General features: G+C 58.4%; 2 protein-coding genes across 3 annotated transcripts in view; both read left to right on the top strand.

The window, feature by feature from the left end:
- Positions 1 to 6,863, top strand: part of EXD3 (exonuclease 3'-5' domain containing 3) — a 298,384-nt gene extending 291,521 nt beyond the window's left edge. For both annotated transcript variants that reach the window (XM_071817354.1, XM_071817355.1), the window contains exon 22: positions 6,334 to 6,863. In XM_071817354.1, the coding sequence (XP_071673455.1) occupies positions 6,334 to 6,635 (302 nt within the window). In that variant the 3' untranslated portion in view covers positions 6,636 to 6,863. The remainder of the gene's footprint in view (positions 1 to 6,333) is intronic.
- A 10,286-nt stretch (positions 6,864 to 17,149) lies between these two features.
- NRARP (NOTCH regulated ankyrin repeat protein) lies at positions 17,150 to 20,388 on the top strand. The gene has a single exon (XM_065854053.2). The coding sequence runs from the start codon at positions 17,329 to 17,331 to the stop codon at positions 17,668 to 17,670; it is 342 nt and encodes a 113-aa protein (XP_065710125.1). The 5' UTR covers positions 17,150 to 17,328; the 3' UTR covers positions 17,671 to 20,388.
- The last annotated feature ends 332 nt before the right edge of the window (positions 20,389 to 20,720 follow it).

The raw sequence follows: 20,720 nt of genomic DNA, 5'->3' as shown, positions 1-20,720 counted from the left end.
TGGTGCTTGACAGCCCAGGGCTGCTCACGTTTTGGCTACAACACTTGGGCCAGTGCTGCTCCATTTGGCTCCCAGGTTTTTATGGCAGGGCTTCCAAGTGATGAAAGGCAAATTATTCACCCTGTAATAGCTCACTCCAACTTGGACCTAGGACTTTCCCAGGTTTTAGGGAATGTTTTCCCTGACACAGCCATATTTTCCCTGTGCAAGGGATTTGATGGACATGCTGGAAATGGTTTCAAGCCTGGACAGTTTTGCCCTGTGTTACCTTTTTGCCAGTGGGATGCTCTGAGCTGCTCGGGTGCCTGGAGCAGGCAGGAGATGGGGCAGAGAGGGGCAGCAGTGCTGTGGGTCACCATGTAGCACAGGCAGGACCTCACTGGAGGCCATGGGCAGTGTGTGGGCTCCCAGATGACCCAGGGGGATGGGATGTGGCATGGGCTTTTGTCTGGCCTGGGGAAGCTTCTTGCTTAGTCAGTGTGGCAAAGCCAGCTGGCGTGGGGCCCCGATGCTCAGGAGATGCTCTGCCAGATGAAATCTGGTCCCTGGGAAAGACGAGGATAGAGCACATATGATCTGGTTGGATTCGCCAAACAGAAAAGGCTGTTTGAATCATAAAATCACCCCTTGCCATCTGAAACATTTTGCAAAATGTGAAAACAACTGGTTCTGCTTTTCTTTGGGTTGTGCTGCTAACCATGCTGGAGAGAGATGGAGGAGAAGGCACAGTGGCCGGGGACCCCGATGGGGACCCCAGTGCAGCAGTCTGGGGAGCCCCAGGCTGTGTGAACATCGTCCCTGAGCAGCCACCAGAGCTGGTACTTGGGACCAGTGAGATCTGCGCTACCCATCTTCCCCTCCAGTCTCGCATCCCACAGGTGCAGGATGAGCCCTGGGCAGCCCCATGGGCAGCTGGAGGAGCAGCCGGGACACCCCTGTGCTGGGCAGCAGGACGGCATGGGGCTGGTGGGGCTGTGCGCAGCCCAACCCGGGCACCCGCGGTGCCCCCAGCCCCAGGGGAGACTCGAGGTTTCTGTCCTTTCCTGGCTGGAAGCCGGTGCAGGCAGCGTGCAGGCAGGCGGGAGAGCTGCCAGACCGCAGTGCGGGGACAGCTGAGCAGTGACTCTGAGCCAGGGTGACACCAGTACAGTACCAGGTCCCCTCTCTGTAGCTATGGGCATGGGCTGGTGGGACCCACATCCCTGGACCAGGGCTCCAGTGCAGAGCAGAAAGAGGCCACTGCTGCAGGGGCGATCCCTGTGCTGTCCCAGGAGGGCTTTTGCACCCATGGAGCAGCCTGTGCATCCTTACTGCCTCAGCACCAACCCTGGCGTGCAGGACAGGCCAAGGCACCCAGACACGTCGGGCTGCTCTGCACATTTCTGCAGGGAAGGGGACGGGTCCCCGAGGGCCTGCACCCATGGACCCGGGGGCTCCCTTTGCCCTCAGACAGGACAACCCCATGTGTTCAGGCTCTCTTCCCTCTGAGGTGCAGCAGGGTGACAGGAGCTCGCTTACATCTGTCCCCAAGCAGGGTGGGGATGGGGACCAGGGAACTGCAGCACAGAACTGGGCTGGGGGCTGCGATGGTGAGACCGGCCAGAAACAGCCCCTGGTTCGGCTGGGCTGTGTCCTGCCAGCTCGCCTTTTTCAGAAGAATTTTGTTTGCTCACATGAAAAACAACTGCTGGGCCGAGAAGCCAGCAACATTTTGGTGGCTGCAGGTCTGCAGGGCTCTGACCCCAGCGCTGTGCCGAGTGCTGCCCCGGAGGAGCTGAGGACCACTGGGTGCTCCCGCACGGTGCTGGGTGCGGGAGCTGGCAGGGTTCTCTCCCACTGTGGCACGGGGAGATAACAGCAGCTGAAGGTGCCTTGAGATCATCCTCCCCCCTCCGCCCTGGGAACATCTTAAGATCGTGGCTGGGCTGCTGCAGCCGGGGTTGCACAATCCCGGGTCCTTTGTCCTTTGCTTATCTACCTTATTGAGGAGGAAAAGATAACCCAGCATCTTCAGTGCCCTGCAATCGAGTGTGTTTCTCAGGCTTGTAACTCCTCTTATCGGGTTCGATCTCTCACTGTGGCAAGGTTTCCCATGCACCTTTGTACTCCAAGAATGCTCCCAGGTCTGCTTTCAGCCTTGTGCAAAGCCTTTACGATGTGCGCTTTCTCCAAAACACCTCAGCCTTAATTGCCTAATTACGGACGAGTCTCCCGTGTGTGTGGTTGCGATGACAGCTGGGTGCGGCTGCCGGGCTGGGAGAAGGGCTCTCAGCTTGCACAAGCGCTGCCAGACCCCGGTGCCTCTCGGGAGGTGGCAGGAGGCTGCGGTTCCCACTGCGGAGCTGTGGGGCCCAGAGCCAGGTCCTTGCCTGAGCCAGCTGGGACAAGCACCTCGCCTCAAGGCCTTGGTCTTAGATGGGGTGACACAGAGGGACCTGAGCTAGAAACAGAGCCTTTGGGGCAGGGTTTTGTGCTGAAGTACCCGGCTCCCACACAGAGTTTGAATTACCAGATAGTTCCCCAACAAAGAAACCCTGACGGTGCCCAGGGCTCACGCACGTGGGGATGGGTTGTTTCCAGCCAAACCAGGGCTATGTGGTCTAGGCAGAGGAATGGGCACAGGTTCACAGGAGCTTTGCCCTGGTCCTGCTCTGTCCTGGCTTCCCAGGCCCTGCTGTGCCCGCTCCTGCAGCGGGGAGTCCCAGCAACGCTGACCCAGGATCCTGCGCTGCGCTCCACAGAATAGGCTGTAGGGACTACAGGTCACCAGTGTCACCAGCACGGTGGCCTCTTAATATGACCCCTGCACCCCTAAGGGCCTCTCTGGGGCAGGGGAGGGCGAACATCCCCCTGCCCGTGACGGGCCCTCCGTCCCTCCTGCTGGCCTCAGCCCCAGCGTCTACAAGCAAGACCTTGAAGTGGGACACATGCAAGACGCCTGGTTTTTGGGCACCAGGAACCGTGCAGTGCCATAGGACGAGAGATGTGGCTTTGCCGTGGGTCTTCCCCACTGTCTCAGTGTCAGTGGCCGGGGCTGAAGGGAGCGGGTCCCTCCTGGGCCGGCGGGGCTCCTGCTGCACCCCACCTGAGGCACATGGCAACTGCTTGGGCACAAAACGGGGCTGCTGCAGACCTCAAAAGGGCATCTCCTGGGCTGCAGAGTTGGGGTCCCACTGCTGAGGGGGGCCTTGCTCAGCCAGGGGAAGAACTTGATGCAGAAATTGGGGTCCCGCAGCACCCCCTTTCCCCTGGCTCAGCCCCCATCAGGCTCTGTCATCCCCAGGGTGACCCGGGCAAGAGGGGGAGAGGTGAGCAAGAGGCAAAAGGGCTTTTTATTTTTGAGATGTTTTATAATGGGATTATTAGTTCCCAAGAGGTGTTTCAAATTGATTTGGTAAGGAAGCGCTTTCATTTCTCCTCCTCAGAGATGCGGTGGGAATCCAGCCTTTGGTGCGAGCCCTCGCAGAGCTCTGGAAACCATAGATCTGAAAAACTCCGAGCAGGCTGGATGGGCACACATGGCTCCCCCATCCCCACGCACCCCCAGGTGCCTTTTGCTCCATCTCTGGCGCAACCCCGCGATGTGCAGCATCCTGGCGAGCCGGGCTGTGGCTTCGCTGGGGAGGGCTCTGCCTATCTCAACGGGGGGAAAAACCTTGAAAAAAATCCCCCTTCTCCCCTGGGAAAACCCTTTTATTCTGGGGGATCTGGCCTTTTCCCAGCACAGTTTTCCCTGCGTGCCCGGCTGGCACCCAGCGCCTGGTGGCCCTTTCAGTGCAGCGGCGAGGGGAGCACAGGCATCTTCAAAAGCTCTGGAAAGAATTTGGTGGGAGGGGGAGAAAGGGTTTTACAAGCTCCCATTCAAAAATGGTCACTTTGAAGTGATGTAGCATTTTCAACCCTTTGAAGAGCCACAATTAGGAGGGGGCTGGTGCAAGCGAAAGGCAAAATTACTGGGCGACCATCACGGCCTTTCTCTCCCCGGGCTTTTAAGGGATGAACTTTTCTTCCCTTTTTCTCACAGGCCTGGGGGTGGGATTGGGGTGTCTGGGGGAGCTGGAGGTTTCCCACCCCCCATGGCGGGGAGGAGGGGGACTGCATTTGGCTTTGCCCACCAGCAGCTCAGTGGCTGGCGGAGCGTGTCGGAATGGAGAGCAAATTGCTCAGGATTCCTGCAGGAATCGAGTGTCCCTGTGCTGGCAGAGCTGGATGTGCTGCCAGGTCGGGCTGGGGAATTTTTTAGGCTCCACGGTGGGGAAGGATGTTGGCCATCGGTGCTGGCTGCTGGCAATTACAGTTGGATCTGAAAGTCTCAACGGAGCTGCGGGTCCTGGAGACCGACACAGAGGTCTGGTGCGTGAGAGCAGGCGCAATAAATAGAGAAGTGGAAGAAAGGCAGATTTGTGTCCTTGTGTAATATACTGAAGAAAAACAAGTGGTGGCCCAGGGTTGTGCAGGGAGCCTCTGGTTCATGTGCTTGGAGGCGCATCCTACAGCTTGGACTGCTTGGCGAGCCGGTCCCTCCATGGCCAGGCTGAGGCCACCATGTGCCACCAGGTCACCCAGGGCAGAGGGAGGCGAGGACGGGGTGAGGGCAGAGGGTGATGGGCTCTGTCCGGGAGAATCCCCTGGGAATGGGGCTCCTCCTCGGCATCCCCGCTCGGGCCGGCTCAGGGATCTCCTGAGAGCAGCCCAGGTGCTTCACCACATGCCAAAAACTGGAGAAAATGGGAAACTGAGGTCACTCTTTTTTCTCTGAGAACAGATGTTGGTGTCCCAAGCAGGCGCAGAGGATGAAGGAAAGGCACGTTTGTGAGCGGGGCTGCGGGGCACTCGCCCAGGGCACAGCGATGGTGAGCCCAGCTCTTGGCCAGCGGCTTGGACTGGGCTCGGGGCTGCATCCCCTCGTGTTGTGGCAGCAGCCCCTGAGCTTGTGCTGCTCCTGGGCTGCATGTTGGGCTGGGCTGCAAACCCACCCTGAGAACATCTCCAGTTCCGTGTGCGGCTGTTTGGCTGCTGGGAAGGGGGGTGACTGTGCCCCACCATCTTGGACTGGTCACCTGCTCTAGGGAGGTGTCGAAGATCTTGGGGGACCCTGGGGAGCCCCCTGAAGTGGGGTTGGTGGGAGCTGAGCCCCTGCACCTTTCCCTGGCTTGGCTCTGTCTGCTCGTGCGCTGGCAGGTCCAGGCCCTGCTGGGCAGCCATGGGATGGTTCTGCTGGGACGGAGTGGCCATTGCAGGGCTGTCCGCAGCCTTTCTCCCAGTAATCCCCAGCATGTCCCAGCTCCGCCAGCGCTGAGATGCAGGGAGGAGACTGCCAGGAATGTTCATGTCCCTCTCCAGCACAGCTGGCTCCCGACAAGGCTCCCTCTGATCCTCCAAAGGGGCAGGCTGGGTGCTCCAGAGGTGCCGCTGGAGAGATGCAGGATGCCTTTTGTTGTCTTAATTGATGCCTGGGCAGGTCAAGTGCCCCCCCTGTGTCAAAATGAGTCATCCCACAGCAATAATTGCAGCCATGTCCCCGGCTGCCAGTGTCCTGATGGATGGCGGCAGCTCAGCCCTCGGCTTCCGCTACCGGATCCAGCGACCTGCCGTGCCCCGGCGGTGGGGCCTGCACCGGGCTGCCGGCAGTGCCGGGGGGTTTGTGGCTCCTGGATTGTGACGGCAGTGATCTGCCTGCCCAGCGGGCTGGGGCTCGGGGGGCGTGGGGACGGCTCAGGGGACACGAACCCACATGGCGCCCGCCGTGACCCTGACCTGGAATGTGACGGGAGGTGGGTGTCACACATACCCCAATGCCCAGTGTCCCTGGGCTGGCCAGGAGAGTTGTGGGTGTTGTGAGCAGTGCAAACAGCTATTAATGGTGGGTTTTAATTAAAGCAGCAGTGAGAGCTTCCCTTGCTGTTTGCTTGCTCTGTAACGCAACCGAGGGGGGACACAGCCCATCTTGGGGACCAGCCTTGCCCGACCTGCCGCAGGGAGGCAAATCCACTGCACCCAGTAGAGCAGCAGCACTGGTGTGCTCACCCAGAGCGGAACAGCTCCCGAGAGCACAGCGGGCCCTGTCGGTGGCAGGTCACGGTGGAGATGTCAGAGGTGCCAGGGGGCTGCTGGGGAGCAGGAGGCTCCACAGGTGCCACGCTCAAGGCAGGCAGGTGGTGGGTGCTGGTGGCCACGTTCTCCCAAATTCATGGGATGCTCCTCCCCGGGATGCACAGCAGAGCCTGGACTTGCTGCAGGGTTGACAGGTCCCTCGCAAGGGCCAGCCATGTGGCTGAGCACAGACCGCACTCATCACACGGATGGTTTACCTGCTGTCTCCTCTCCCCACAGGCTGCCTGGCGAGGAGCGAGGACGAGCCCGGCCGGAGCTGCGGTGCTGCCACCCCGCACCGGGGGCGGCTGGAGGGGCTGGAGCAGCGCGGGGTGGCCGCAGCGCTGGTGGGGGGCACAGCCCTGCAGGTCGCGGCCATCCCCCCCGGGGTGCTGGACAGAGCCGAGCTCACTGACTTCTACTGCTGCACCCACTGTGGAAAGGTGTTTTGGGAAGGGTCCCATTTTGGTCGTGTTGTCTCCCAGTTTCAGGATGTTCTTGTTGCCACTGGGGATGAACAGAACATCTATGAGCTGAGCTGAGGGGGGTGTGGGGGCTTGTGATGGCTCCACAGCAGGACGGGGACCGCAGGGATGTGCTCCCTGGTGAACCTCGGGAGATTTTGGGCTGTGGGTTTGCAGTGCAGGGCTGGAAGTGGGAGGGGCCTCCTTTCTGCCGCGGAGGGGACTGTCACGTTTGCACTGATGGTTCACAACAGCCCAAAAATACATGGCCTCCATGAGATCATTAAATCAGAGGTTGATGAGGAATGGACCCTTGGCTTTATTTCTGCCTCCCTCCAGGCTGGGCATAGCAAGAGGGTGGCAGATCTCTCCAAAACACTACCCAGACAGTGCCGATGCCACGGCACCCATCAGGCACCCAGTGCCACCCTGCTGTGTCACTCATGTTGGGCACCAGGAGCCACGTCCCCAACAGCAGAGCAGGGCCGAGAGCACCTCCAGTGCCCTGAGCTCTCCCCACCCTGGGGACATGTGTCACACCATGACCTGTCCCCGCACCCCCTCTCCCCCTGCTCCTGCTCTCCCGGCAGCTCTCCCGGCGTTCCTCAGGGACCACGGGGGGCACAGGCCTGGGCACCAGGGGGTGAGCACTGCTGAGCAACCACAGGAAAACCTCTGGGTGCAGCACGGTGCCCGCTGGCACCTGCATCACTCTGTGCTGGAGCTGGGCATGCCCAGCAGAGCCAGACGTGCGGGGGGTCCCATTGCGTGGCAGCCTGATGGGGAGCAGCACCCCCTGCCCCCCTGGCTGGGGCCATTGAGTGCCCAGGGCTCTGTGGGACACACACAGGAGTGGCAACAAAGTGCGTGGTCCCACCATCGCCAGGACCGGGGGCCGTGGGGGGAATGGCTGGTGTCCAGCAGAGGCTGTGGGGTCGATGCGGGGGCCAGGCTGGTCCTGCTGCTCTGGATGCTGCCATCAGATGCCTCCTGGTCCAGGAACAGGATTAAACTGCTCCACCTGCAACTGAGGAGCATTTGCAGAACTCTTCCTCTAACCCCGGGTAACTGCCAGGTCCTGATGTTATTGCTGAGAGGGCCCAGGGGGCTCTTGGCTCAAGCGTGACATTTACGGGCCAGGGAAGCGCTGCCTGGGCAGCTTACGCTGCAATTCAAGACTCGCTTTCCCTCTCCCAGTGCTCCTGGCCATGCAGTGCCAGGGGCTCGTTTCCCCCCAGGGACATCTCACCTCCTGGCTCAGCCCTGTGACAAAAGTAAACTTTTTCCTCTTTAAATATGCCTTTTTCCATGAGCTTCTGCCTGGGTTTTAGTGCAAGGGACACTGAATGGTGGCTGTCCCCCCAGCTACACCCATCTTCTCTCCCCAGCAGTCTCCACTGAGCGCTGGCCATGACTTGACCCCCTGCCACCGTGGCACAGCATCCCTGGTGACACTCCCCATGGTCACAGTGTGCCGTTTTGTCCCAATTTTCATCAGAGGATGCCAGAGGGCAGCAGGACCCCTGTTCCCACCCCTCCATCCCCATCTCCCTCACAGTCCTGCCAGGACCCCCCCGCGCCCCTTGTTTGCTGCTGCTGAGCCTTGTTTCTTTCAAGTGGAAGCAGAAAATAACCGCACATCCTTCACTGGAGCTGACTGGTGTTGCGGTGGATGCCGGCAGCGCCACAATGGCTGGCACTGTCACCATGGCCACATCCACGGCTGACACTGCCTGTGTGTCAAGATAAGGCCATGTTTTGGCAGGGCAGGATGCTGAGCCTGACCCCTTCCCATGAGGACACGCTCAGGTGTGAGGCTGGCTCTGGCCAGATTGGTGGAGCTTGGAGAGAAAGCCTCCTCCCTGGCTGAGCATCACTGTCATCATCATCCTCCTCACAGCAGTGTGTGCCGGCCTCTGCACAGGCACCAGTGTGACCCCCAGCCCCAGCTCTGCTTGCGGAGCGACAGACACTGCAGCACCGCGGTGCTGGGGATCTTGACACCGGCTGCTGCACATTTGCCTTAAATCCACTTTTCCCCTCCTCCCAGCCTGGTTTTGGGGATCGCAAAGTGAAACCTCCCTGGTGATGGCCCAACCGGAGATGTCCATACCCAGCACCATGCAGCCCCTACGCACAGAGGACTTTGGGACCGTGTCTCCTGCTGCCGAGGCTTTGGCTCTGTGGGGACACTGGGTCTGGGGGCATTGCCCTGGGGAGTTGCTGCAGTCTGTCCGTCTGTCCCCTCTGTCCCCAGGGCCCAGGGAGCTCCCACAGCCCAGCCATGCAGCAACACTGCCCTGGGGGCTGGGGGCCATTCGCTCCCAGGCCGGTGGTGCAAGGCACTGGGACTCGCTATCCAAAACTGGTCTGTTTGAGCAAAAACTTCCTTCCCATCACCTTCAGCACCTCCTTCCCCATCTCTGTTGGTTTGCGCTGGAGATGGGCAGAAGAAAAAGGGATTTTCCCACTTGGCTGGAGGCTCTCAGGGCCCGGTACACCTTCCTGCACTGACACCTCCAGCCATGCCAATTATTTCTCCTAATGGGACTAAAATTACTTCTGCTAATCTCACCCTCAGTGGCCATCATTTTTCCATCCATTCTTTCCGTTTCCCTCCTCAGTTGTCTACATTTTTACATATAACCTGAAGGAATTGTTTCATGTCCTGGTTTCCCAGCCCTGCACTCTCTCTAGGTGTTAATGTGTTTTTCTTAATTCCCTCTTCATCTAAAATGGGAATTTCCTCTTCGCTCTTACCCCCAGGTCATTTTTATCACGTTTCTGGAGCAACAATTTGGGGCCAGGCAGTGTCAGCAGAGGACAAACTGTATTCTGCTAAACTGGCATCTTTAAATATACCTGGCCTGGAGCACTGGCAAGTGCTGGTAGGGTTTCTGGCGCTGGAAAACTGGTACATGGATAAACCAAATATCCGCTTTGCAGGTGATGATGCAGCCACATGGAGACACAGACTCTGGTTTTATATGTGCTGGGCGAACCTCCCTGTCTTTGGGCCATAATTACCTTGTCACTTCATCCCTCCATCCTTCCAGCCCTTCATCCATCCGTCCCTCCATCCCTCCACCTCATCATCCCTCCATCCCTGCCCAGGGCCAGGCCGGCTGCCTGAGGTTGCCAGTAGTTTTCTCCCTTGAGCCCTTCTCAGAGCCCTTGGGTGTCTGGGCTGGGTGGCAGGAGACCTGCAGAAAGGGACACATGGGATCCCTGCTGAGGGACACTCGGCACCCACCTGGGGCACCCACTGCCCCGTGGCTGCAGGGATCTGGCCCCTCAAGGATGTCCAACCACTCTCAGCCTTGAGCTGGTGCTCTGGGGGTTTTCCTGTTGTCCCTGTGTGTCCAGGTGACCTGTTCACTGTCTGGAAGCAGAATGTACTTACATTTACTCACCTCTGGTGCCAGCACCCTTGATGCTCTGCAGAACAACCATCGGCTCCTGCAGCACATCAGGTGCCTCCTCATGAACACTCCTGTCTTGTGCTCTGCCATGTCTGTGTGGGCAACCAGACCTCCGGCCCCCCTGGGGACCACCTGGGGACCCTAAAGAGTGTCCTCGGAGCAGAGGGAGGATGAGGCTTGTGCTTTGCCAGCAGCCCCTCTACGCCAGTGGCTGGTGGAGGGCACCGGTAGGGTCACCCCAGCCGCTGAGCGTGGGTCGGCCAGCGCTGGGGGCTGAGCAACCTGAGCCCCCAGGCTCCACATGGACTCCTCTGTGTGTCAGCACCCTGCTGCTTCAGGGTTTGCTCTGGCAGGGCAGAAACTGGGGATGAAGTAAAGCAGAAGTGCTGCAGAGTCCCCACAATGAGAGATACTTCATCGTGCCATGAGACCAACTTCTCCAGACCGCTTTGGGGCAAGGTTTCATGTCTGTCTGCTGCTGTTTCCATTGCAGAGGGGAGCTGGTGAGGGGACAGCGGGGCACGCTGACCCTGTCCCTTGCCCTGGGGACAGCTCCTGGCCACACAGCTGCCTGGAAGGGGCCCTTCCCTCTGACCCCTGGCGACAACCGGGTCACCTCCTGTCCACCTCTGGGACTTTGTCTCCCTGCCATCTCCATCAATTTGGAGACAAGCTCTTGGGTTTACTGCTGGCAATTGACTGCACTGGGGCAGGGTCACCATGGTGGGACTTGTTTTAGGAGAAGACCAAGCTGGGGCAGACATCGCTGGTCATGCCTGCATGGGGGCACGGCACAAAGCAGCTCCCAAGGGGCTCATCCGGCTCCCGGGGATGGAGCAGCGGCTGAGACCCAGCACAGCACCTCCCTTTGTGCTGCCCGCAGGAGGTGATGCCGGGGTGGGGTCTGTGCAGAAAGGTCATCTCCAGTCATAGACACAGTCAACATCAAACTCCACATCGAACTGGCCTTGAGCAGCATCCAGGAAGCAATAAATTGTCCAGTTTTGAATGGCGGATACAGATCAAAGGGAATTAAACCAGCTGTTTCATCACCCTACAATATTATTTCCCTATCTGATTACTTAAAAAAAAAAAATTAAAAATCCCATTGTCCGTGCCATACTAATGTTTAACATTTATTAGGGCAGTAACGAGCCCTCTGGTTTTTACGGGGCCGTTTGGTGGCACGTTGCAAGGGCAGCTCCCGCAGAGCTCTTGCAGGGGTGCAGCTCTTTGGGGGCTGCACATGCCAAGAGCCCTTCAAGCCCCCGGTCGCTCCACCTGCGCTCAGCTCCTGCCCCTGCACGGCAAACCAAGATCATGGGGGACCCTGTGATAAACAGAGCTAGAGAAGGGGTTTATCTCTGCTTGTCACACCAGCCTGAATGAGACCTGGACAAGCAGCATCTCTCAGCCTTGAGAAATCACGCGCTGCATCGGATGTCAGGCGGGTTCCTCTCCTCGCCTTGTGTACTCCTTGTATATCCTTCAGAGTTTGATGGGGACAAGGTGTTTGGCACTCAGGCCAACTTTAGTTTACAAATGAATATATCAACATTGCTCCTCATCAGGCAGGAATGTGCTTCCCTCCCTTCTCCTCCACCTTATCCCCATCCCCTTCCCAGCAAACTTCCTTCCTCCTGTAATCTGGAGCGGAAACTTCGTCGCATATTTGACTGGCTCAGAGAAATCAGCCTGGTTTTCCCTGGCGTGATTTTGTGACTTGAACTAGGGCTGGTCAGTCCCTAAGGCAGAGGAGGAAGAGGAGGAAGAGGAGGAAGAGGAGGAAGAGGAGGAAGAGGAGGAAGAGGAGGAAGAGGAGGAGGGCCAGGACCGTGCTGCTGCCCGTCCTCGACACAGAGCCGCTCTTCCAGCCGGATGCTCCAATTGAGCTCCCAGTTGCTCAGCTGCCGTTCTCAAACAAACTGGCGTGTTTCTGGGCACAGGCCCAGGCTGCAAGCTCAGGTCCTTGAGCTGCCCCACACCGCGGGCTGGGGGTCACTGCTGCTGGCCCCTGGCCGGGGCTGGAAGAGGAGAGAGGTGTCGGTGCCACGTGAGGACAAAGATTTGCATCAAGAGGATGTTTGTTCCCTGGGAAATAGCCCAGGACCGGACCCTTCCCACCAGCCTGCCAATATGCAGGCGCAGCTCCCAGGCAAATGAGTCTCTCTCTGCTCACCAGGTGTCCCTTGCGGTGTGTTCTGCCGGGTCTATGGCTGTGTCACCCCCAGACTGCCTCAACCCTTGCATGTCCCCACGGAGCGGTCACCCGACCCTCGGGCCAGGGCCAATGGGCTGTACTGTGTCTTTTTGGGGGAACTACATGGTGGCAGCAGTGGGGTGATGTGTCCCCATCCCCAGGCCACCGCAAAGGAGTGACCATGCAGCGCAATGGACCACATGCCACAGGAGACACGGGCTTGAGCCGAGGCAGTTTGGTCCACGTGTGCCTGGCTGGAACAGGGACATCGGCCAAGGCAATGGCACAGGGCAGCGCGGCAGCACCAGGACAACGGCAGCCGGAGGCAGGAGCAGCAGGAACAGCTCTGCACCTCCCAGGGGGTCCCAGTTGGTGGCCTTTTGCCCAAACAGCATTTTATCACTGTCAAAGACAGAGGCTCAAAGTTAGAGGCAGGGTTTGAACACGAGAAGAGCTGCAGCATTTCCAGCAGGATAAGGACTGATGACGGGCACTAGAATTATTAAAGACCGACTTGTGGTGTCACAACCCAATCTGCACAGCCCAGCACCACGTCACCGCAGCCTATGCGGGGAGTCAGGGTCCTCAGCCTGTGTGCCCCCTGAGAACAATGACCACATGTGAGTTTATGACCGTGCTTGAGTCTCACTCAGGTCTCAAATCCTGTTTGTCACAGGCTGGGAGGGAGGGAGCACTCAGAGCAGCATCCACGGTGTCATTTGCAGGAAGCAGCAGTCCCCAGCCCACGTTTCCATGGTGGTGCCCCCCATGGTGTGGGTGTTCCAGGAGGAGGGGGAGGCCTGGAGCCTCTCGTTGTCCCCAGGGCTCCCCTAAGCTGCTCACAAGAGCTCTCCTCGTGGTGCTTTGCTCCCTGCAGAGGACACGAGGCACCCGCACCCATGTCCTCATTGCGTGAGCACGAGGCTCCTGGCGCAAACCCCAGCGTCTGGCCTTGGAGCTTTCTGCCCACAGGACTGGCAGAGGCTCAGCCCCGGGCACTGCTCGGGTGCTGCTGAGGGCTCGTGGGTTTGGGATGTGCCGTGTTACCCGGGTGGGCAGAGCGTGAGGCTGGTCCCACGGCCTGTCCCCCACTGCGAGTGGGGCAGCTCTCAGGTGGTGCTCAGGGAGGTTTCTCCCCGATACCCCCTGGCAACCCCCTCCCTGCTGCCCCCTTGCCAAAAGCAACAGCCTGGGGCCGGGTTTCCCTTTCCTCTCACCCCGAGGTGGGTGTCTGCAAGGGAGACCCTTCCCACCCAGCAACCACAGCCCCCAGCACCCCGGCCTCGCGTGGGCTCCCCTCCCTGCCCACACCCGCGTCCTCACAGACGGTGTTGACCGAACCCCACGTTTCCCCACTGGGGCTCTGGCAACCGCTTTGCCAAACAGCCGGGAGGCAAAGCACCGGTGGGGCCAGCGGCGGAGGAAACCTCTGCGCTTCCTCCAGCTCGCAGGGAGCCGGGCGGGCGGGCCGCTCTCCCTCGCGCGCCTTTTGCTGGGTCTCTGCGCTGGGAAGAAAAGCTCTCGTCTTTCCCACGCTCTCCGACACATTTTAATGAATTAAGTGGGGGCACGCCCCCTCGCCGCCTGCCCCGGATCCGTCCCCCTGGCTCCCTTCAAGGAGGCCTCCGGGGGTGGCTGGACGCTCGCTGGCTTGTCCGCCTGGCCAAGGGGATGGGCACTGCCCGCTTGGGTTTTTTGGAAGAGGGCTGCAAGTGCCCAGCCCCGCACACCAGCGCGGCTCCGAGCGCCCCCGGCAATGCCGGCAGCAGCCATTCCTTCTCTTCTCACCCGCAGGTTCTCATGAGCCGGGTAAAATTTGGTCATCACAGCCCTCGAGGAAGGGGAATTTGGTGTGCGCCTCTCGGCGTGACTGTTTGCTCAAGGCATCGCAGAGCTGGGTCCCTCTCCCCGCCTCCCGCCGCCGTTGCAGCGCCGGTGCTTGCCACGGCATCCCCTCTTCTCAAAAGAGAACAGGCAGATCACTGCCTGGGATTGCTGGTTTAGCAGGGTCCCAGGGAGCCAGCACCGGGTGGGAAGGACAGGGACCCTCCGCAGCCCCTCGCCGTCGCTGTGCGGGGAGCCTGGCCCGGCCGTACCCCGCACCCAGCTCCTCTCCAGTTACAGAGCTGGGGCGCAAATTGGAACTGAAATGCACGGTTTCAAAACTGCCTTTTTATTTTCCTTTTTTTGGTTGTTTTTTTTGCTGTTTTCCCTTCCTCTCTGGCGCCGTTCCCAGGCCGAGTCCTGCCCCCACCTGCCAGCCCTGAACATTTGCGTGGCTGGGTCCCTGCCCAGCCTCTTTATTTTTCTCACCAGTGTCACTGGCAAATGCAGATTTGCTTGCAAGGATGTAACTCTGGCCAAGCCCCAGACCGGGGAGGTGTGAGCAATTCCCACTCTCCCACGGCTCACTGAGAGATCTCAACACCTCACGGGATCTGGCCCGTGAACGCTCAAAATCAGCTGTCCAGGGATATTTAGGAGGGGAAAGGATGGGGTGAGCCAACAGGAGTGGAGCCCCCACGCCCAGGTCACCGCAGCCACCGTGCTGCCCTGCTCCAGCAGAGCCGCTGCACAACCCTCTGCTTTCCCTTGGCCGGTTTTGCCACGGTGGGTCTGGCAGGTTTGGTGTGTGGACTCCCCAGTCACTGTGGCACAGCCGCTTGCATCGCCGAGCAATACCGGGCCCCTGGGCACAACCCTAACTCCCCGTGAGTCACCATGAGTCAGGGTACATCCCACTGCTCACCCTGCGAAGTGACATGGGCAAGAGAGCAGGGATTGCCACTGGTGTCCCCCACTGCCACCACAGCTGGGGTGACGGGGGGCAGGCCACCACCTCCTGCCCAGTTCAGGTCCCTCAGGGGGACAGGACAGGGCAGAGAGTGGCTCCTCTTCACTGTCCTCAGCAAACCTGGCTCCTGCATGGACCCCAAAGCCCCGAGCCCACCTCCATGCCCTGTGCCAGCACTGTGGGGGCTCCAGGCCTCAGTGGCATGGGGATGTCCTGGGAGAAGCTGCAGGGACACAGAACACAGACGGGGAGCATCAGCAGCCCAGCAACCGCAGTGCTGTGCCGGCCTCAAGCTGCCGACCACGATCCCATCCCAATCAGCCCTGTTCGTGAGAACAATGTGCTTCAGTGTGCTCACATGAGAAAGATGTGACTGGGAGAGCTTGGGCTCAGGGAAACCAAATGGGGTGAGACATGGAGACCAGACAGGGCTGGATGGGGATGGGGATGGGATGGGATGGGATGGGATGGGATGGGATGGGATGGGATGGGATGGGATGGGATGGGATGGGATGGGATGGGGCAGGAGATGCGGATAGGATGGATGGGAGTTGGATGGGGCCAGAGATGCATGGGCATGGGATGAGGGTGCAAGATGGGAATGGGATGGGGATGAGAAAAACTATCTGCAGAAATGGACCCAGAGAAGTGGACCATTATGTGAGGAGAAACAGGAGCTGCTCTGCTGACTCCTTACAGCTGAACCAGGCTGGTTTAACCTCATCAAAGAAAGCAGCAGAACCCAGCGAGGGCAGGAGCAGAGTCCCAGCCCCAGCCATCCCCGGCTGCTGCGTTTCCCTGACTACCCATGGGACAACGCCATGGGGCAAATCATGCCCCGAGCCCCTGGCGACTGTCCTCCAGCTGTGTGATGGATGGCTCCAAGATGGCATTTCATCAACTGGGGCTGAATTTAGCAGTTGGCTGATTTCTCCCTTTCCACCCCCAAATGGACGTGCCAGCACAGCCAGGTGACAGCAGCTTGCCGGCCAGCTGCCCTCGGCACGGCTGCTCTCACCTCATTTTACGACACACTCCTTCCTTTCTTCCTGCACCTCCTGCCCCGCTTCAGCCGACCAAATGCCCGGGAGCCGTAGCGAGTGCCGGCCCAGGGCTGCTGCTCCCCAACAGCCTCCACCGTTTGCTCTCTCATGGGCCAAACGAGCGTGGGCAGGGCCCCTCCGGCGTGTTTTTGGGTCGACAAACTATTTTCATTACCTTTGTACCCATTTTCCTGCCTACTCATGGAGTCCACACCTCCCAGTGCTGCCACCCCAGGAATCTGGCCACAAGCTGGGCAGTGGATCTCACTCCAGATAGAGTCCCATGCGACTCAATTGGGTCACTCTGGGGCTGGCGGGACCTGCTGGGGGCTGGGTCTTCTCTCCTCAAAACCAGTCCCACCCATGGATCCTCAAAACTTTCTGCAGACCCCCTGTGTGCCAGAGAGGCTGAATCCCCCCATCCCTGCCAGTCACCTGCCCCAGTTTTGCTCACAGGGAGACAAAGCCCCAGCAAAAAGGGTGTTACCCCCAAGCTTGAGAGTGTTTGCAAAGGACTCCCCGCAGCACCCTGGTGAGCCCCATCCCCGCGGCGTTTGGGGCCACCGGCTCCCGGCTGGGGGGAGGCGGGGGGTGACGGGGAGTGGTTGGGGACGGGCACAGCCTGGGCGCAGCACAGCGCGGCGGGGCGCCTCGGCACGGCTCGGCTCGGCTCGGCACGGCTCGGCTCGGAACGGCATGGCTCGGCTTGGCACGGCTCGGCACGGCTCGGCACGGCTCGGCACGGCTCGGCACGGCACGGCTCGGCTCGGCTCGGCACGGCTCGGCTTGGCTCGGCACGGCACGGCTCGGCTCGGACGCGCACGCCTGGGCGGTGGTGCCCCCTGCCGAAACACCGAGCCGAGCCGAGCAAAGCCCCGAGCCGAGCCGAGCTGAGCCGAGCCGAGCAAGGCCCCGAGCCGGGCCGTGCCGGCAGCGCCCCCCATCGCCCCGCCCCGCGCACTCCCGGACCGGGAGAGGGGGGCGTGGCTTCTTGCTGCGTTCCCGCCCCTCGCCGCTCGGTCGTTCCAATGGGCGCGCGGTTGCGTGGCCCCGCCCCTCGGCGCGGCGTCACGGCCGTGCCATTGTTATGCAAATAAAAGGGTGGGTAAAAGGCGCGGCGCGGGGCCGGCTCCGCTCCAGAGGGGCCCGGGCGCGGAGGAGCGAGGAGCGCGGAGCAGCACCAGCGGAGCGGCGGGGCCGGGGCGGCAGTAGCGGCCCAGCAGCAGCAGAGGCCCAGCAGCAGCCGCCACCGCATGCCCGGGCGGGCGGAGGCGGCGCCGTCCATGCGGGACGGCGGGGCTGAGGCGGCGGCATGAGCCAGAGCGAGGTGTCGGCGGCGCCGCCGCCCAGCCAGCGCGTCTTCCAGGAGGCGGTGCGGCGGGGCAACACCAAGGAGCTGCAGTCGCTGCTGCAGAACATGACGAACTGCGAGTTCAACGTCAACTCCTTCGGGCCCGAGGGGCAGACGGCGCTGCACCAGTCCGTCATCGACGGCAACCTGGAGCTGGTCAAGCTCTTGGTCAAGTTCGGCGCCGACATCCGCCTGGCCAACCGGGACGGCTGGAGCGCGCTGCACATCGCCGCCTTCGGGGGCCACCAGGACATCGTCCTCTACCTGATCACCAAGGCCAAATACTCCGCCGGCGCCCGGTGATGCCGGGGCCACCCCCCCCTGCTTCCCCGGCCGCCAAAGCTGCTCGCACCCCCGCCCGGGGTTTATTTGGCGAAGATTTGGGGCCCCACGCAAAACACGCCACCGTTCGCCTGCTTTTTGTTTTGTTTTGTTTCTCCTCCCAAGGGTTGTTTTCCTACTGTAACGTGTTGGTTTTTTCTTTTATTTTTTTTTTTCCATCTACCTCGGCTGCACTCACAGTATTCACGGTTTGAGTTTGACATCTGGGCAGATGCTTTAAAGGCTCCCCCGTCACCTCCCCGCTAATATTTAATCCTCCCGCCCCGCTCCCCTCGCTCCATCCGATTTAAAGTATTCTGGCTCAGAACCGAATTTCATTTCAACGCTCCCCGAAGCGCCTCCCCCACCGGACCGAGGGCCGGGTCCCGCTGTCCCGGAGCGGAGGAGCCGCCCGGGCTGGGGCTCCGGCTCCCGCCGCCCTTCCCGGCGAGGAGCTCCGGGAAAACCCTCCTCCTCTTCCATCTTCTCCCAGTGTTTTCCCACCAGATTTTTTTTTTTTATTTTGAGGCGATTCCATTGGAATATGACACTTTTTTCTTTTTTTTTTTCCCACCCTGATCGCTCCTTTTTTTGTTGTTTTCTTTTGCGCTGGGTTTTCTGCTTTGGTTCTTTTTCTTTTGGGGGGGTGTCTGAAGAAACTCCGTGTCCTCACCCGCTCCTTGAATCCATTTAGCACGTGTGAGATCCCAGGAAAAGACATTGAATCCTTCTGGTGTTGTGTGTAAAGGGGGATTAGTAAATCCTGGACTTATTATTTTTCCTTGAAAAATAAAGTAAAATAAACTCTAGAGGCAGAGGAATTGCTTTTGCACAGAAAGGGGCGCGAGCGCTCTCTGCTGCCTGGAGAGATGCCGGAAAACTACTGAAAAGAGTTTGGGAACTTATTTTTACTTTTGGTGAAACTTGGATAACACTTCTCAATGCAGAACGATCCATTTAACGTGTGTAGATTCACCCTCCTTTTATACGATATATATATGCCTAAATATATATATATTTATAAAAGAAAGGGAGGAAGAAGAGGAAGCCACCTGAAGTCGCATTTTGAAGTGACTGCACGTATACTTGCGAATGCTGCTTTTTATCGCTATGGCACAAGAACATCCATTTGGAAAATGCGGAAGGTTTCAGAAGTCTCCTTTCTCCCGCTGGTCTTTCAGCCCTCTGCTCCTCGTCTGCACTAAACCATCCGTGTCACTGCCGTCTCCCCGCTCTCTCCTCTCTTGCTCCCCGCATCCCAACCATTCCGATTAAAAACAGAAAAGAAAGTAGTTACCTGCTGGTTTATTTGGGTTGTGTCTTAACTATTTATCATGTATGTATATATTTGTGGGTGAAGATTGTGAGCCTGGTTTTGTTTGAAGCTGGTGGCGAGTGTTTCAAAAATGCGGTAAAACTTGAGTCTGCCGTTATTTCCCATTGCACTGAATATTCTGCTTTGTCTCTGGTTTCACCTGCAATTTGGTTTTGGTTTTTGCCACTTCAAGGATTTGAGATGATCTGAAAAAGCTCCAGCTTTAAAGAAAAAGAAGAAAAGCCCTGTTGAGAACATCTACTGTTAATGCTGTAATCTGCAAGGAACCGCTTGGCCGACGTCTTTCTGTGAGCATGGAAGGGGTGTCCAGCACTTCCACTGGTGCTTCTGTGCGATAGTTACGGGGTGGGAACAAGATCTTTTCTAACGAGGTTTTTATCGTCGTTACCAGATGGTTGCACATTTATATTTTTTCTTTGACTAAATGGATTTGCCACAATGAAATGTCATAACATTTATGACATGGTATTAAAAAGTGTATTGTAAAGCCAAGTTCTAGATGGATTTTTAAAAAGAAATCTTGGTTATAAACCCAGTCTAAAGGGAGCTCTGTCCAGTGTTGTAAAGACAACATGATGTAACCCATATTTATATTTTTATAAAATACCTATTAAGACTGTGAATCTCCTGTGTGAATTGCTGGGTGAGTTGTTTAAGAAAAGTATTGTTCCTTTCCAGCCTCCTGGAGCTTTAGACACGCTGAGATTTTGGGAAACTGTACGTCGGGGAAGGGGGTTTGCTCTGAAATTGTGAGTTGATGTATTTTTACATCCCTTTGTATTTTACTGAAAAGCTGCTGCCCTTCCTAGTCCCTAGAGTTTCAATTTTCTATGCAACCCCCACGCCCCCGTCTCTCTTGATCCTGAGAAGTAAAAGGGATGCAGATTGATTCAAATTGAAATGAGGGTCCCCCCGCCCCCCTTGTTGGCTCATCGTGCTGCTGACCCTTCACGCCAAAACGGGGAGAACAAGGAGAACTAAAGAGGCAGGTGGGGGAGGCTCTTTCGTGCATGACTGGGCCCCTTCCGGCAGTCATCTTTTTAATTATTATTATTATTTTTGTAAGAAGAATATATTGATAATGTCAGTGAAATAAGCAGACATTGAAGCTGATGCACAGATTGCTCCAGAAAGGAGTTTTTCTGTAGATTTTTCTTTAGATGCGAATACCTTTTTTAATTATGTTAATTAATGTTAAGAAATTTTAGGCTTATATTGAAGCTGTATGTGGGTCACTATATGATCATTTCTAACTGGATAAAGTCTGTACAGTACAGCATATTCCTGAGTGTATGATATAGACGTGTAGCCCCAGAGTGCGAAATTTATAAATAAATTTTTCATTGATCTTTTTATAAAAAAAAGGCTTTTTTGTTTGTTCTTTCTCGCGTGGTTGTGGGCAATGCTCCTGTGGTTTGGGGGGGCTGGTTCCTGTTTCAGTGCCCAGACCTGCAGCTCTTCTGGGGTTAAACGTGTCCCCAGAGGGTGAGGGTTGGGGTGGGTTTGGGGAGGCTCCTGGTTGGCCCCATCCTGGTGTTTGAAGGCTGGTGGAGCGGTGCTGGCTCAGCCCAAGGTGGGTGCTGGGGGTTGAGCTGGTCCCAAAGCAGCCAGGGAGTGAGGTGGGAGCCCTGGGGCTGGTCCCAGCCCATGAGAATGGGGCAGCTCTGGTTCCCAGCGAACCTTCTGCACTGGGTTT

This window comes from Patagioenas fasciata, chromosome 20, assembly GCF_037038585.1.
Source record: "Patagioenas fasciata isolate bPatFas1 chromosome 20, bPatFas1.hap1, whole genome shotgun sequence".
Lineage (NCBI taxonomy): Eukaryota > Metazoa > Chordata > Aves > Columbiformes > Columbidae > Patagioenas > Patagioenas fasciata.
Note: the sequence above shows the minus strand (reverse complement) of the source record. Positions and strands in the feature narration are given on the sequence as shown.